The 17,463-nt window shown below is 37.5% G+C and overlaps 1 protein-coding gene and 1 long non-coding RNA gene across 3 annotated transcripts in view; one reads left to right on the top strand and one right to left on the bottom strand.

The window, feature by feature from the left end:
* Positions 1-17,087, top strand: part of LOC132346007 (uncharacterized) — a 49,574-nt gene extending 32,487 nt beyond the window's left edge. The window contains exon 2 of the long non-coding RNA XR_009495681.1: positions 14,484-17,087. This is a non-coding gene — a long non-coding RNA (uncharacterized lncRNA). The remainder of the gene's footprint in view (positions 1-14,483) is intronic.
* The window catches only part of MUSK (muscle associated receptor tyrosine kinase), a 99,458-nt gene that overhangs the window by 62,722 nt on the left and 19,273 nt on the right, over positions 1-17,463 (bottom strand). For both annotated transcript variants that reach the window (XM_059889194.1, NM_001192352.3), the window contains exons 4-5: positions 13,330-13,457; positions 11,808-11,949 (exon numbers count right to left, since the gene is read on the bottom strand). In XM_059889194.1, the coding sequence (XP_059745177.1) occupies positions 11,808-11,949; positions 13,330-13,457 (270 nt within the window). The remainder of the gene's footprint in view (positions 1-11,807; positions 11,950-13,329; positions 13,458-17,463) is intronic.

The following is a 17,463-nucleotide window of genomic DNA, read 5'->3' as shown; positions in this document are numbered from 1 at the left end:
TGTCCTGGTTTAGGGGGTAAGCCATCCTTGTTCTTGGCTAACTTGGGCAAAGTAATCATTTTTCTGGTCTCAAGTTTCATTAACTGAAAATTAGGGGATTGAGCTGTAACTTCTAGGGCCCCTTTCAGGTTTTACAGTGTTTGGTTACTCTTCTAATAAAACCAAAGTTAATAAAACATCAACTCTATTTTAAATAAAAATTTAGTTTTTGCAATTGAACTTCATTGCTTCTACCTCAAAGATGAAGATGGCATGTGAAATAAAGAGCTGTAAATGTCTTCCCAAGTGCTTAAGTCATTGCTTTTGTTGTACTAAAGTTTCATTAGTCCTAGAACTACATTGATGACCATTATGTGAGTGATTACTCTGTGCCAAGCACTCTTGTAAGAGCTTTAAATGTAGTATTTGGGTTTATCCTTTTGCAACTTATGGGGTAGGACATAGTGTTCACCTTATTTTGTGGGTAGGGTACCTGAGGCACTATGAAAGGAAGTAACCTACCTGAAGTTACACAAGTGGTAAATGCTGGAGCCAGGATATGAACTTAGCACCTGCTCTAGACTCTGGAGTCCAGACAGTTTCTACAATCTAGAGCCCATGTTATTAGCCAGTATACTAAGTTCCTTAACTTTTCAATTTCATTTCAAACAATATACTGTCTACATTATATCAGTTCTATTATCTTAAACAGCTGAAGATAAATCTTTGAAGCACATTTTTTCTTCAGAGCAATTGAAGAGAATCTAACTGTTCTTTACCTGGAAGAAACACAAGCTGGAATCAAGGTTGCCGGGAGAAATATCAATAACCTCAGATATGCAGATGACACCACCCTTATGGCAGAAAGTGAAGAGGAACTAAAAAGCCTCTTGATGAAAGTGAGGGAGGAGAGTGGAAAAGTTGGCTTAAAGCTCAACATTCAGAAAATGAAGATCATGGCATCTGGTCCCATCACTTCATGGGAAATAGATGGGGAAACAGTGGAAACAGTGTCAGACTTTATTTTTCTGGGCTCCAAAATCACTGCAGATGGTGACTGCAGCCATGAAATGAAAAGACGCTTACTCCTTGGAAGGAAAGTTATGACCAACCTAGATAGCATATTCAAAAGTAGAGATTACTTTGCTAACAAAGGTTCGTCTAGTCAAGGCTATGGTTTTTCCGGTAGTCATGTATGGATGTGAGAGTTGGACTCTAAAGAAAGCTGAGCACTGAAAAATTGATGCTTTTGAACTGTGGTGTTGGAGAAGACTCTTGAGAGTCCCTTGGACTGCAAGGAGATCCAACCAGTCCATTCTGAAGGAGATCAGCCCTAGGATTTCTTTTGAGGGAATGATGCTGAAGCTGAAACTCCAGTACTTTGGCCACCTAATGCGAAGAGTTGACTCACTGGAAAAGACTCTGATGCTGGGAGGGATTGGGGGCAGGAGGAGAAGGGGACAAAAGAGGATGAGATGGTTGGATGGCATCACTGACTCGATGGACCTGAGTCTGGGTGAACTCCGGGAGTTGGTGATGGACAGGGAGGCCTGGCGTGCTGCGATTCATGGGGTCGCAAAGAGTCGGACACGACTGAGCAACTGAACTGAACTGGCTGATTATATGTTCAGTGCATAATCATACAACTTTTTTATCCTTAGAGAACATTACTGACAACTCTTCAAATAAAGGACCACGTTACCATTGTTTTCTTGAAAGCACTACAGAACTTTTCAGATGAGAATGCAGCATAATCTCCCCTAAAGTGGAAATCAATGGGTCAAACCCTTTTCTGAGAGCATGCACCCTATTAATCATGCAAATTTAATTTTCCCTATGATAGCCCCCAGGAATTTCAAAGGTTTATGCCTCTATCTTTTCTTTGGTTTTTAAATGCACAGTGTAATCATGACAGCAAATCAAACCCGTTAGTGGCATCAAAAAGATAGAACTGATGCCGGGAGCAGGGTCACTGCAAATTCTATTAAAACTGCAATCACTGAGAGCACAGCACACACTGGGGGTTTAAATACCTCTCTCTGTGGCATTTGTCATATTAAGAGCTGCAGCATAAACAAAGGAAAAAGGCAATCAGATGTGTGTAAACATTACATGTTCACTTCCACTTTTCTAGATGCAGTAAGAAAATCTGATCTCTGGCAAAGAAGATGGACAGAAGTCTAACATTTCTGAAAACAGTCCTGATCTTTTAGATCTCTTGACATTTGCCTCGGGGTCATCCTGTATAGATATGTATTTGTTTGGTCTTTTAGAATTCTACTTATTTTATATACTGTGTATGTCTGTAAAAAATCAACAACAGAAGCTTCCCACAGAGCAAGTTATTCCTAAGGATATACGGTGAAGCTTTTCAGACTGCAGAGAAAGGGACAGACAGAAGCAATAAGGCACCCTGACCAGTGTTGAGAACTCTTGCATGGGAGCCAATTAAATTTGCCAGGTGGCTCACCTTTCCTTCTTACTCCCCAAAATGCCTCTCCCAGGTGTGGAGACATGGGTCTATTTTTGAGGCCTCCTGCAAACAAGGAGTTGTTTAAACATTAGAGGAGCCTACAATAACCCTCGACCTAGACGGGTTCTGTTCTCTTCTAGATCTGCTTCTAGGGCTCTCATCTGCAGCTTTGTACTGGTGCCGAGTTCCCTCTTCCCGCTGGTGGTCACTGACTGAGAACCCTTGGTTTTAGCCTCTCTTCTGCCCAATCTTTTCCTTAATGGCTTAAAGCTCCAAGGGAAAACGAGGTAGTAATAGCAAATGCCATCACCAGGGAGCCCAATCCATTCCAATATCCCATCTATTTTAACTGGGATTTCAAGTCTTCTACACTTAGCCAGTTTCTACACACAAAGCTTGATTTGTCTGAATGTTATATTCACAGAATGCATAAGATCAGTGCTCATCTCCAAATAAGTAAATCATTTCATAATAAATTGAAGGATATAAGGGAAGTCTAAGGGATATATGTAAGACTGTGAGGGAAATATAAGAAAATTAGCTATTTGTAATTTTTTAAATAGATCTTTCCTAATGATTAAAAAAATCTCAAAACAATAATCATTCTGTCTATAAAAAGACTAATTATATTATCATCTTAAACATATTTAATTTCTGCGATGTTTATGAAACATATGTTTTAAAGGAAGCATATCCTTTAAGGTCAAAATCAGGAAGTAAAATAAGACTCTGGTACTTCAGAGGTCATTCATAGCCTCCCTTGATGGCAGCCTCTCCTTGATAACTCCAGCTCTATCACTCAAATCATCATACCTCAAGGTGGTATCGCTCTGCCACTGAGTACTCAGGAGTACTGAGTGCTCTGGAGTACTCGGGCATACTGGGTACTTGGGAGTACTCAGGGGAAAACTGTTGTAGTTAAAGACACATAGGAGAAATGATATGAATCATTCTTTGGATGCTCACATGCCTAAGATAGAACATGAAGTAGATTGGAAAGAGAGACAAGACTGTCTCTTGACTTAGAAGGTAATTCTTTCTACAGGGCCCTGAGAAGTTACTTTGTCCATTTTCAATCAAACAAAACTAATGCAGTAAGAATCTTTGTTCAGAGGTGGCAAGTGGGGGTGAGGCTACATGGAATTATGCTGGTGAAAAAGATATTTTTACCTCTGTGAGGAACTAATTAAAAGAAGTGATCGCAACAGAAGCAATATTTGAAATTAAATATAAGGAAGTCTTTCTGGGAAATATGATTGATTTATCTTTGTTCTATAATTGTATATTCATTCTCATATTTGGAGACAGCTAAGGAACCTTCTTAGCTAAAGGGCAGAAGCCACAAATGAGGTAGGATTGCCTTTAAGCTGGGTAAGACAAATCCCAATTCCTGATATATTGAAATGCATGATAAAGAAACAAGAAATTAGCCAATGCTTGTAAGAAACCAATGGCTGGGAATTCACTCCAAATATGGTAAAATATTTTAAAATGAGCACTTAGCAAATGGAACTTTCTATGAAACATGATATGTTTCATATTTCTCTGGCCCTCATCTATCCTGCCACGAGGTCTGTCCTAAAGCCCGTTGTCACAGAGGTACCTGAGAGATGGGTTAACGTTTCCAGGGGAAGAGCCTCCATGGTCGTGAGGTTGACATCTCTTTTCTGCCTTCCAGATGAATATGGGATCTGGGAAACCAAAGACTTTCCTACCAAGGGCAAGTCAACATACCTATATAGTTCTCACCCAGGAGTACTTCACTTTTCTATGGAAACTTACCTTTATTTTACCTATGAATCAATAACACCTAACCAAGTGTAGAAGATGTTCATTGAGAAATCAGAACCCAAATGGGATCCTCCAAGCCACTATAGAATCATAAATTTTAGGTTTCTGCTCATAAGTAAGAAAGAAGAGTCAAACGAGAAGAGAATTCACTGCAGCTGCCGCTCTCTGAAACTTTCCACTTCCATCTGATTGGTTCCCTTACTTTCTCAACTTGCTGTCTTTATGGATTAATTCCTTCCCTAAGGAAATGGCAATTTCCATGTTCTGTTTATTATGACCCCACCCTGAACATTCTTTGGTTCAATACCCCAGTGTAGTGAATATCTAATCAATATAGGAATCAATTGCCTTTGACAAAACTTTTTCCATCCCTGAATTTGTTCTAAAGCAGAATGGAGCAACAGAACTACAAAAATAGTATATCAAACCAATGAACAGAAAGGTTGATGTCACTTGATTAAAATAGTATATTTGGAAGAAGTAATTTTTTTCCAAAGCATAAATACAAGCTTTCATTCTCTGTAGTTATAAAGGTCTCTGTATAAAAGTTCAGAAAGTCTAAAGCTATAGAAAGAGCATGATGGAAAGTAACCACCCCTCATGGAATTCTGTATGCAGAGATGATGACAGCTAACAATCTGCTACTTCCACTCCAGTGTGTGAAAGTGAAAGTCGCTCAGTCGTGTCTGACTCTTTGCAACCCCAGGGACTATACAGTCCATGGAGTTCTTCAGGCCAGAATACTGGAGGGAGTAGCCGTTCCCTTCTCCAGGGAATCTTCCCAACCCCGGGATCAAACTCAGGTTTCCCACATTGCAGGCAGATTCTTTACCAGCTGAGCCACCAGGGAAGCCCAATGTATAATATATACCATACTGTTCTTTGACTTACTTTTTTTACTTATGAGCACATTAATAGTTCTAATGGGTTAATATTTCTAAAGAAATAAGATAGTGCCTTGTATATGGTTGCAAAGAGTCAGGCACGACTGAGCAATTTTCATTTTCTTTTTCACTGTACACAGTAAGCACTATATAAGTATTAATTGTTATAAAGACAGCCGATAATTATATCATGCTTTCTGTGTGCCGGTAATAATTCATGTAGTCGCTACAACAATGTAAGAGGTAGCTGCTATTTTTACCCCTGTTTTAGAGATGAGGAAACTGAAATTCAGAGATAGGAAACATACCCAAATTACATATATGGTGGATAGTTATAGAAGTTACTACTTATAGATTGATCTCATCCTTTTTAATGGTCCACACGAACTTTATCACATAATGTCAGCCTCTTATTGATGCAAATTTAAATTGTATTTAAAAACTTGCTATTATAAACAATTTTGTGATAATCTTACTTTGGGTAATATACCATTATCCATCCACTGAATTTTAACTTTAGTCTTTATATTTTTCACTTGTTAAAATTATATTTAATTCTTTATCAGACTCGCCTTTCTTCTTCCTAATGTATTTTTCTCTTTTGTTGTTCCTCCTTTTGTGTGTTTCATTTTAACATATTCATTTGAGAGTATTTATTATATTGTGTTGTTAATTGGATTTCCTGGGGCTTAAATCTCTTTACATATTGTGTTAGCTACCTCTCACTCAAGGCAAGTTTTTTCCTGTGGATGTGATAATTTTGCATTGTGAATGCATCCTCAGTATGGCTTAATCTAAACCCTAACCGGTGTAAAGTGTTTTGTTTTTCAGCTTTTTTGTTGTTAAATTTTTGACCTGAGACTAATTTTTTCCTTTAAATTATAGTTTATTTACAATATTGTATTAGTTTAAGGTGTACAGCAAAGTGATTCAGTTATTTTTTTCCAGATTATATTCCATTATAGGTTAAAGATATTGAATGTAATTCCCCTATGCAATACAGTGAATCCCGTTGCTTATCTATTTTATGTAGTTTGTTAATCCCATACTCCTAATTTGTCCCTCCTTCCCTCCTTCTCCCCCTTTTCTTAACAATAAATTTGTTTTCTGTGTCAGTGAATCTGTTTCTGTTTGTATGTAGATTCATTTGTATTATATTTTAGATTTCACATATAGTGCTTATCTTTCTCTGTCTGACTTAACCTCACTAAGTATAATATTCTCTAGATCCATGTTCGGAGAAGGCAATGGCACCCCACTCCAGTACTCTTGCCTGGAAAATCCCATGGATGGAAGAGCCTGGTGGGCTGCAGTCCATGGGGTCGCTAAGAGTCAGACACGACTGAGCAACTTCACTTTCACTTCTCACTTTCACGCATTGGAGAAGGAAATGGCAACCCACTCCGGTGTTCTTGCCTGGAGAGTCCCAGGGACGGGGGAGCCTGGTGGGCTACCGTCTATGGGGTCGCACAGAGTCGGACACAACTGAAGCGACTTAGCAGCAGCAGCAGCAGATCCATGTTACTGCAAATGACAATTATTTCATTCTTTTTTATAGTCAGGTAATATTCCAGTATATATATACCACATTTTCTTAAGCCAGTTATTTGTTTATGGGCACTTGGGTTGCTTCCATGTCTTGGTTATTGTAAAAGTGCTGCTATGAATGTTGGGGTGCATCTTTTCACATTGGAGTTTTCATTTTTTCTGGATACATGCCCTGGAGTGGGATTGCTGAATCATATAATAGTTCTATTTTTAGTTTTTTTTAAGGAAACTCCATACTCTTTCTCCATAGTAGCTGCACCAATTTACATTTCCCTCAACAGCATAGTAGGGTTCACTTTTCTCCACACCTACTCTAGACTTAATTATTTGTAGACGTTCTGATAATAGACATTCTGACCAATGTGAGGTGGTACCTCATTGTGGTTTTGATTTCTATTTCTGTATTAATTAGCAGTGTTGAGCATCTTTTCATGTGCCTGTTGGCCATCTCTATGTTTTCTTTGGAAGACCTAGGACTAGTTTTTATGTTAATTTCTCTAGCTGGGGATTTCTAAACTGGCGGTGCTGGCAACATGAATTCAAAATCAAGTATAATTGAGATATAGTCCTGAGTGTTGGATATTCATTCATAAGAAAACTTTTTTCTTCTTATGGAGAGATAGACAAGCCTCTGTATTGCCTTTCTTTGCTGATGGGTAGAGTTTTGCTGGCCTACATTTTAACTTCTGTGGTTCTCAGCTTTATACAAGGGTATCAATGCCACTTCACAGGGGCCAGAGACTTTGACTTCTGTCCCTTTAAGAATCTTAAAAGCCGACCTTACACATTAAAGAAATGGGCACCTGTCTTATTACATGGAGGATGAGGTCCAACCGCCCTGTGATCTTACTGCTCTGGTTTTCAAATTTCTATTCATTCCTGACTTCAGAAAATTTACATTGTTTCCTTATGAGTTATACAACTAAGCTGGCATTTCTGAATGTTTGTAGTAGGAAGATTTTCATGTTATCTTGTCTATCATGTTGCTGGAACTCTGTGTTTGATCCCAGGTCTGTGTATTTAGTACATAAAGATTCCGTGAGTCATCATTTCAAGCATTCTCTCACAGTATTCTCAACTTTCTTGCCCCCTTTTCCTTCCTGGCAAAGCTCCAATGCTTATATTTTGCCTTTGGATTTGGCTTTCTACTTTTTCTGACTTATACCTATACTGCTGTGCAACCCTGCAGGAAAAACCTAGAATGAAGCAAATTGCTGCCAGTTCGTATTCCTAGTCCTGTTCTCTGCTGAAACCTGCATGTTGCCCAGCAAGCTTAGTTTTCCTGTGACTCATCTCCCCCATTACCCACAGCTATTTAAAAACCTCCTCATCCCTCTGCCCCCCTTTATAGGAGTATTTTCAGAAGAGAATCTTACTTCCTACTTCCTACAGGAAACAGAACCCATCAGAACAGAGCTTTCTCAAATTCCATCCACCTAATTTGTGAACTCATTTATACCAGAATATACCCCCTTTCTCCTCTCTTCCTATTACAAGGAAGAAAGTTTCTTTTTCCTGTCTAAGCACAATAATCATGTAATTTACCATTGAAGCCAGGACATTTTTGAAAGTAAAAGAAGGACTCTATTAATAATTATTCTAGGATGACAGGTGTAACCCAGAACAGGGTAAAACTGGGTCATGTGATCACCCCCATAAAAAGTGTGTTGCCGAATTCTTTTACCTTCTCCAGCACCACAGCCCCTTGAAAATTCAGCCTCTTTCCTGTATATTCAGATTTTTCTTCTCTCTAGGTTCCTTCTCATTAATATTTTAACATTGCCAATTTTTTAAAAAACATTTCAATCTTTTTTAAAAGAGAAATTGTGCAAAACCACACTACCTGTGTGCCAACGAGGCCTCCAACTACTGCTCACTTTTTGGACTCATCTCCTTTCTCTGCCAAATTTATTGGGAAAAAATAAATCTACGTCTACGATCTCTCTTCTTCAACTCCCATTCTCCTTTATTCACAGAATTTTGGCTTCTTGCTCCATCCCCATTCTGATCCTAATCTTGACAATGTCACACATGATTCTCCTGTTATTTAACAGAACAGACTGTACTTGGCATTACTCCATTACTTAGGTGACTCTATCTGTGCAGCCTTGAGTGAGTTAGTTACCCTGTGTGTTCCTCGGTTTCCTAAAATGGTACAATGATAGGCCCTTCCTCAATGACTATTAGTGAAAATTAAATAAAATAATCCCTGTAAAGCATTTAGTGTTTTAAAATGTTAGACATCGCATTGTCCATCCTTTTAGAAAGATATCCATGTTTGGTCATGGTTAAGCTGTATTGTTCCATCCAGTAATTTTGCATGTCACTCTTTGAACCTTTTAAGGCAAGGCAGAAAGGTAGAATCCTTTTTAATAAGATAGGATAGCAAAGAGCCTGTTTTGTTTTGATTTATTTGACTGCGCTTGGTCTTAGCTGCTGCATGTGCGATCTAGTTCCCTGATCAGGGATCAAACCCAGGCCCTTGCATGGGGAGCACAGAGTCTTAACTTCTGAACCACCAGAGAAGTCCCTAAAATATCTTTACATTGCCATTCCAGTGACCCAGCAGCCTGAGGATGGGAATCTAGAGAGGGAACTTCACTTCCATGTCCAAGGGTATTTCTTTCACCGTTATTATGGCTGCTAAGGTTTAGTGAACACACTGTACCAAATCTGTATAAACTGGCAAGGTTAATCTCGTTAGATGCTCATGATAGCAGACAAACCCTATCTTTTCCTGGCATACCTCTTTGCCATAAATGTAGCCCAACATCAAATAGCTCTTACAGGGCTCTTGTTCTGATTTGCTTCAACTGATTTGCAGCGTTACTGACACAATATGTAACAAATGATCATCTGTCCTGAGTGACCCTGCTTCATCTTCAGCTCTCATGGTTGTCGAGACAGCAGGCATTTGCAGGCATATTGGAATTCTTCCAGTGACTTCTTAGTTGCCTTTTTACCTGCTCCGAGTTGTTGGTTTAATTGACCCTTCTTTTAAATAGGTCGTGTCTGTGTTATGTCTTGGACATGCCTCAACTATTTCTTTAAGTGGAAGCCAACCTCAGAGAAAATGGCAACCCACTCCAGTACTCTTGCCTGGAAAATCCCATAGACAGAGGAGCATGGTAGGCTACACGCAGTCCATGGGGTTGCAAAGAGTCCGACACAACTGAGCGACTTCACTCACTCACTCAACCTCACAGAGCTTCAAGAGCCCAAACAGATTTGCTGCAATATTTATGTTCTAATAGTAATAATTTTACCTGATGCTATTTACTAAATGCATAGTATATACCAGCAGTTGTGCTAAGCGTGTCACATGTTTCCATGTATATTGACTACTTTAATAGGGACTAGAATAAAGTAGAAATAGATGTGTGTGCTAAAATGAGCTTATTACATCCTGGTAAAGTACCTTTAAATGATATTATGAGCTTTCAGTACTAGCAACTTGAATAAAATGTCTTGCATAAATTAACTGTTAACACAATGAACAGGACTATTTAAATGTTAGGAAGGAGAGCGTTCCGTTTTACTGACAGGCATGATACAAAACTAAAGGGCAAGGTAAGACTAAGCTGTGTAATTGAACTCCAGCTAATGAAATTGGTGGTAATTTTCTCTAGGCTGAAACTAAAGCAAATTGTTCCATTACCTTTGAAGACAGTAACCTAAACAATCAATGTTTTATGTCATGAATCAGAGGGCTCATATTTCATGCCTTGAAGAGAAAAATCTTCGTGATATTGTTTATAAATGGCTAACATTTGTTCTGTGTCCCTCCACACATAGTCCAAGGAGACACTGAATCCAAGCAGACATTCACTGTGTCTGAAAGTGTGACCAAATGTGTTTGTATGTTTGTTAAATTTTCACTCAGAGAGTTACATCAGGTGGTGGTTTCATTCTGAGCTTTAAATAGCATTGATCATTTAAAAGATATTAAATTCTAGCAGCTGTGCTAAAAATATATCCTTTTTATGTCTGACAACCACAATTTCCTCCAAGTGTATTCCTTTCCATGAACAGTTAATAGAAATAAGATCGTTAAAGCTGTGAGAATATCTAGCTAGGCAATGAAGATAGTCTTATAGGAGCTAATAGAAAACTGTGATGGAGAAGGAAGAAATGTAGGAAGGGGTCAATTTTGGCTTAAAAGAAAGGTGACATCAAGGTAAGCTAGGGGAAACCGAAACCTTTCCCAATTGAAATATAATTTGTGTCAATGTGTGATAATCACTTTATTGGTCAGATAACAGTAAAGCAGAAAAGGAAGTGATAATTCTTATAGTCAACATTTGTTGAATGTTTATAAAGGGCCAGACACTGTGCTAAGTACTACCAGTGACTTATCTCACTGAAAACACAATAAACCCCACTTTGCAGATAAGAAAATTGAGAACCAGAGAGGTTAATTCTAAGGCTTAAAACAGGAAAAGGTGGAAAAAGTTTTGCACTCCGTTTCCTCACCTAGCATGTGGAAAGTTTCTCTTTTTAAGCAAAATTGATATAATTTCAGGTCAAGAGGGAGCTGATGACCAAATGGATAGAATCCCTAGCTCAATCTGGATTCTGATTTCTCAGTGAAGGTCTTTCACAACCAGCTGTTGAATTAATTGACTTCAAGGAACATTTTAAAAAGTGTAAAATATATTGACAGTATAACTCATAGAAGTAGGGCCATTCGGAGTTATACATTGTGAGTCAGTATTTTATTTTTCTTAACCTTTCTGACAGAATACAGTCTGGAAGGAAGTTACATTTTTCTTTTGATACATTTTTAAGACACATCTTTTATGCTGAGAAAGATGAGTATCTTCAAATTGGTAAACAAGGGAGAGCTGTCCAAGCCAGGAAGATATTCTAAAACGGTATCCTGTTGTTTTAGTACTATAGTCTGTTTCAGCCAATTGACGGACTATAGATGGAATATGACCTATTAAACAAAGGAACTTTTTCCCCCTCCTTTCAATTTTTGAGTGTTGACTTGATGGCCTAATATCTGGCCTAATAATTGAGGGCCCTAAACTCCATACTGCCTGTCTGTTTTGCAAGATGAAGTACAGCCTACACAGTAGAGCGTGAGGCCTTCTGCTAACACCGTCATGAGAAGAAACACAGCTCCTTACCCTCCACTTCCAGCTTCACCAGTTTGGAATATGCTGTCCCAAGACTGTTTTTTGCCACACATCGATAATGTCCTGCGTCTTCCTTTTGTACATTATGAATCCTTAAGCTCCCAGATTCAAGAACTGCAGTCCGGGAATTTTCCTGCCAGAGATGGGTACATGAATTTTGCATGAACATGAGTCTGTCAAGGATACATTTGCTATATTTCATCAGGTCATCATTTTCACTCATCAGAAATATTATTTTAACATTTATTTGACATTTGTTATGGATAGCATACAATAGTAAATGAGATAGTATAAGATTCCCTTATAAAAATAAATTTTAATAACAATATCATAAGATACAGTTATTTTTATTTTCTTTCAATACATGAGGACCCCAAGGCTTATTGGATGTCCTAAATCAACAAGCCTTATTTTAGAATTTGATATCTAAAAATATCACACCTAAATTTGTTTGATTAAAAGCAATGCTCTTAACAAGCGTACTTACTGCCTATGTGGGATCCTTTTAAAAGTTGGAAAACTACAGAAAATACAAAGACTGGCCTTTATAATTAAAATATTACATCTATATTCTCTTTGGGGATCTAAATTCAGTAGTATATATAGAACCACTCCTTCTTTTAGTGTAGAAAACACAACAAAAGGAAAGCCAGAAAATTATATAGATTATCATAAAAATGAAAATTATTTGTTTTATTTTAAATAAAACAAAGCTAATTGATATTATGTTGTATTTCAATGAATTGATAGAGATCAACACCTATGTATCCCCCCATGGAATACTCTGAGTATAGTTATATGAAAAACATATTGTCTGTGACCTCACTGAGTTCATAGTAGATTATGCAAGGATGGAAAGAGACAATGATGATGCAGAATAGTAATTTATCAATAAATGTAGGTATAACATACAAAAGCAGTACAAAATAAGGATGTGAATAATGTATTTCAAGTTTGACTACTGTATATGATTGAGGTCATTGTCAAGGTCATCAGTCTTGAGTCTGGATGCTCTAACTTTACTCCAGAATATTCTCCTTCCTCTTCTTCCAAATCTCATTTCTTTCTCTCTCCTTCTAGAAGCTATTTATCAGGTTTAAAACTTGAAGCTTAGTTCCTTTTTTTAAAAAAAAAAAATCTCTTGAGTCTCTAAGATTCAATGTTAAAAAAAATAAATGATTCAAATACCAACCAACTGACCAACAAACAAAGAAGACTCTAGTTTAGCTTTGCTCTGCCTCTTTTATCATCCTTAACACTGCTGGTCCCTGTCTCTTTTCTCTCCTACTCAGCCCCAACTGGAATGCCTTATAATTTGCATATATATAGTTTTGGTTACAATATTGTACATGGAAAATATTTAGATTTGGTTAAAATATTTAGGTTTGGTTAAAATGTTGTACATGGAAAATATTTTATACTAGAAGTTTGTAAGTGTGTGACTGAATTTGCAAAGGATTGTTGCATTTGCAAATATGTTGTGTATACATGTTTTAACATAATCATCACTTACCCTGAGGGCACTGTCCCCCTTGATCCATGACACTGATGGTTTGGGATTGCCCATTGTAGTACATGGTAGAACTGCCTTTAATCCTTCTATTATTTTTACATTTATGGGAGGACGAGTTATTTTAGGTTCTAAAGGAAAATAAAGGAAAAAATTAAAAAGGCGATTTGGATTTACTAAACTTGGAATTTATAACTTTATGCTTAATTCTTAATATCTATTAAAAATATTCTTAGATGTATTATAATACAGAACTCACCAAGTGCTGAGCCATGTTTTTAGTGGATATCAAGCAGAAATAATTTTTTTTTAATTTAGATTACCTCTATTTTATCTTATTTGGAAAAAAATCAATTTGTAAACATATTAGGAGTATGAAATTATCATAGTGGTCTGCACTTTTTAAAATAGTTAATACAAAGTTAATTAAAATAAGCTGTTTCTATAACAACTCACATTAATTCATGGCAATAGACATGAAAACATATGAAAATAAAGGTTTGATATGTTTACATTTGTATACAATTCTGATTTATGACCTACTGCCCCTTTAGTTTCCATCTTAATATGACCATTAAATTTGATGATTAAAAATTAGATACATTTGTCCTCTAGAAAATAAATCAGATATTACTATGTTTATAATCAGAGAAATTCTGTAATACAATTCAGAGTAACTCTACTCTGCAAAGCAACCTTGTATATACTGTGAAACACTCCTAAATTAATTTTTTCAGAAGAAATAGTTTATGTCAGTTAATTTTTAGTCCCCAATACTGAGCTTTCAGAGGAAGAAGTTATTAAATCTAATGTATAGAAGAATTGACAAGTTCAGGATGCCAGTTATTTTACTATGTGAAACATTCATAAAATAGTGAAAACTAAATTTATTTCCTTAGGGATTTTATGTTACAGATAACAAAGAGAGAACTATCAAATAGAGTCTGTCTAGCAGGACAGACTCCTGAGAAATGGATGCATTTTACTCTTTCAAGTCATGTGCCATAATCACTGTGTTGCTTTGACATAGAAGAGTGGAAATAAGGAATTTTTTCCTCTTCTACTTCAACTGTGTCTGTGTGTTTGTGTGTGTGTTGAGTATTGAGGGGCCATGGTTTGGTTGGATTTTTAATCTAGTTATTTATTGCAATTTACAGGTGGTATGATCCTGTACTCTGGCAAAAATACAAGACAAGTTGCAGATGACACCACCCTTATGGCAGAAAGTGAAGAGGAACTAAAAAGACTCTTGATGAAAGTGAAAGTGGAGAGTGAAAAAGTTGGCTTAAAGCTCAACATTCAGAAAACGAAGATCATGGCATCTGGTCCCATCACTTCATGGGAAATAGATGGGGAAACAGTGTCAGACTTTATTTTTTTGGGCTCCAAAATCACTGCAGATGGTGACTGCAGCCATGAAATTAAAAGACACTTACTCCTTGGAAGGAAAGTTATGACCAACCTAGATAGCACATTGAAAAGCAGAGACATTATTTTGCCAACAAAGGTTTGTCTAGTCAAGGCTGTGGTTTTTCCAGTGGTCATGTATGGATGTGAGAGTTGGACTGTGAAGAAGGCTGAGTGCCGAAGAATTGATGGTTTTGAACTGTGGTGTTGGAGAAGACTCTTGAGAGTCCCTTGGACTGCAAGGAGATCCAACCAGTCCATCCTGAAGGAGATCAGCCCTGGGATTTCTTTGGAAGGAATGATGCTGAAGCTGAAACTCCAGTACTTTGGCCACCTCATGCGAAGAGTTGACTCACTGGAAAAGACTCTGATGCTGGGAGAGATTGGGGGCAGGAGGAGAAGGGAACGACAGAGGATAAGATGGCTGGATGGCATCACTGACTCAATGGACGTGAGTCTGGGTGAACTCCGGGAGTTGGTGATGGACAGGGAGGCCTGGTGTGCTGTGGTTCATGGGGTCGCAAAGAGTCGGACACGACTGAGCAACTGAACTGAACTGAACTGAAGAAAATATCATCTTTGTCACTTTGCCTGCTATGTAAAGCATACAATGCTCCTTCTTATCAATGACAATGAATATGTACATTTAGATAATGACTAGGCACCTTGATTGTGGGTAGAGTTGTCATATAGCTACTGATCAAAGCTTAGCTTGGGAGTTGATATGCCTGTGGTATAATCAAAGACAGTATTATTTATTCCTTTCATTGGGTTCCCTGAACTGATCCCTATGGCAGACCTGAGTCACAGATAATGTCTTAGGCAGAAAACCTTTGTTTAAAGCAAATAACTACTATCTTCCTCAGTGAAAAAGTTATCTTTGCCATCTGTTGATGAGAGGTCAGGAGAGCCTTTTTGAGAATTGATGATGAAGTAAACTAGAAGTGAATTGAGTACTGATGTGGAGTGATGGATTCCCCAGTCTAAGGGAGCATGATTCAGGTGGAGCCCTGAGCATTGACTAATCAGAACTGGTTGTCTGTTGAAGTTGGATGCTGGAGGTGTCCTGCTATGCCAAAATTGAGCCTTTAGTTGTTGGCCCATAAAGAATCTAGGGGCAGGAGCCCCTAAAGAGGTCCTAGGTAGTAGGAGTAGCAATGGGGTAGGGACCCTGAGGGTCTCAGGAAACAGCTTTTAGCAAGCAGTGCAGAAGCATTCCAAAATGACAACTGGGATGGCCACACCAGCGTGTACCCACACTAGGCGAGCCTTCCAAAGAGAAAGTGGAGAAAGAAGAGGAGAGAAGAAGAAAAGCGGGTTTAGGATGGAACCCAAATCAAGAACATTTAGTGCCAAAATGAGTATGAACAATATGCAGAGGAAAAGTAGTACCACAAAGCAGTGAAGTCCTTAAACATGCTCTTTCTGGGGAATCACACTTTCATTCATCAGCAAAATAGACCCTTCTTCCTTACTTGGTGTTCTTACTGCCCCACATGCTGAGAGAAAGCCTATTTGTGGGTACATCCTGACCTACTTACTCTCAGAATCTCCAGATCAGCTTTTCCCATGATGTCCTCACTACTTACCTATTACAGTTAATCTCGGACATCATTTCTAGGTGTGATGAACATAAAAGATTAACAGACCTCTGAGAAAGACCATGAACATGAAGGAAAAGAACCAAAATAAAATCAAAACTTAGCTTGAAGAAAACAGAAGCAAAGCAGGGGGAAAAAATGGTTTTAAAAAATGTATAAATAGTATCCTTAGATAAGTGAATACTGCACCATGCAACACATAGAGTTGGCTATGAAAAACAGAGCAATCAGGGAAGAAAGAACACCTGGAAATTAAAAATATGGGGTTTTAGGTCAAAGTATTTAAAGATAACATCAGAATAGCAGCATGGTTATATTGAAGAAGGAAAAGTCAAGCAAATCTCCTAGAACATAGAATATCAAGATAGAAAATATGAGGATAAACTTGGAGTTATAAAAAAATGAAAAAAGAAACCTGATACTGGTTGATTAAAAGTTTAAGAATGAGATCAAATGAAGAGGAAGAAAATAGACAAAAAGTGTAGCTCATTTGGGGAAAAAAAATGGTTTTTAGAGCAAAACGGCTCACCTAAGACTAAGTAGAAATGACAAAGGAAAACACAAGCCTGTTGTATTCTTGTCAGTTTGAAACATTAAGAATTCAAGAAATAGAAAAATCCAAAAAAATTTAGGATAAACATCAGATTTATGTGTAAACAAATAAGAGAAAGATTTCTTATCTTCAACCTAAAATGTCATGTGGCAATGAATAATTGTCTATTAAAACCTAAAGGAAAAGCCTTTTAAAACTCCCATTTGTACTGAGACAAATTATTTACTCAAGATTGGGGGCAAAATAATGACTTTCAGCCATGCAAACATTCATAAAATACATCTCATGTGTTCACACTGAAAAGAAGCAGCAAGTGACTTCCTCCAGCAAAACAATAATAACAAAACTGAAAGATAAAAGATGAAAGAAATAGTGATGAAAATCAACAACAAAACTTCACACTAAAGGTCACAGGCGGAACTGGATTCCGCCATCTTTTGTATGGTGCTAATATGCATATTTCTGTGATTTTTCCCATCAATAATGTGATGTCAGAGAGGAGAAAATAAAGGTTATGTCATTATAAGACTGAGAGTTGACAAGCAGCAGGTGTTGGGGCACAAGGGTTCATGAGAT

This window comes from Bos taurus, chromosome 8 (assembly GCF_002263795.3).
Source record: "Bos taurus isolate L1 Dominette 01449 registration number 42190680 breed Hereford chromosome 8, ARS-UCD2.0, whole genome shotgun sequence".
Classification (NCBI taxonomy): domain Eukaryota; kingdom Metazoa; phylum Chordata; class Mammalia; order Artiodactyla; family Bovidae; genus Bos; species Bos taurus.
This window is presented reverse-complemented; position numbering and strand designations above follow the sequence as displayed.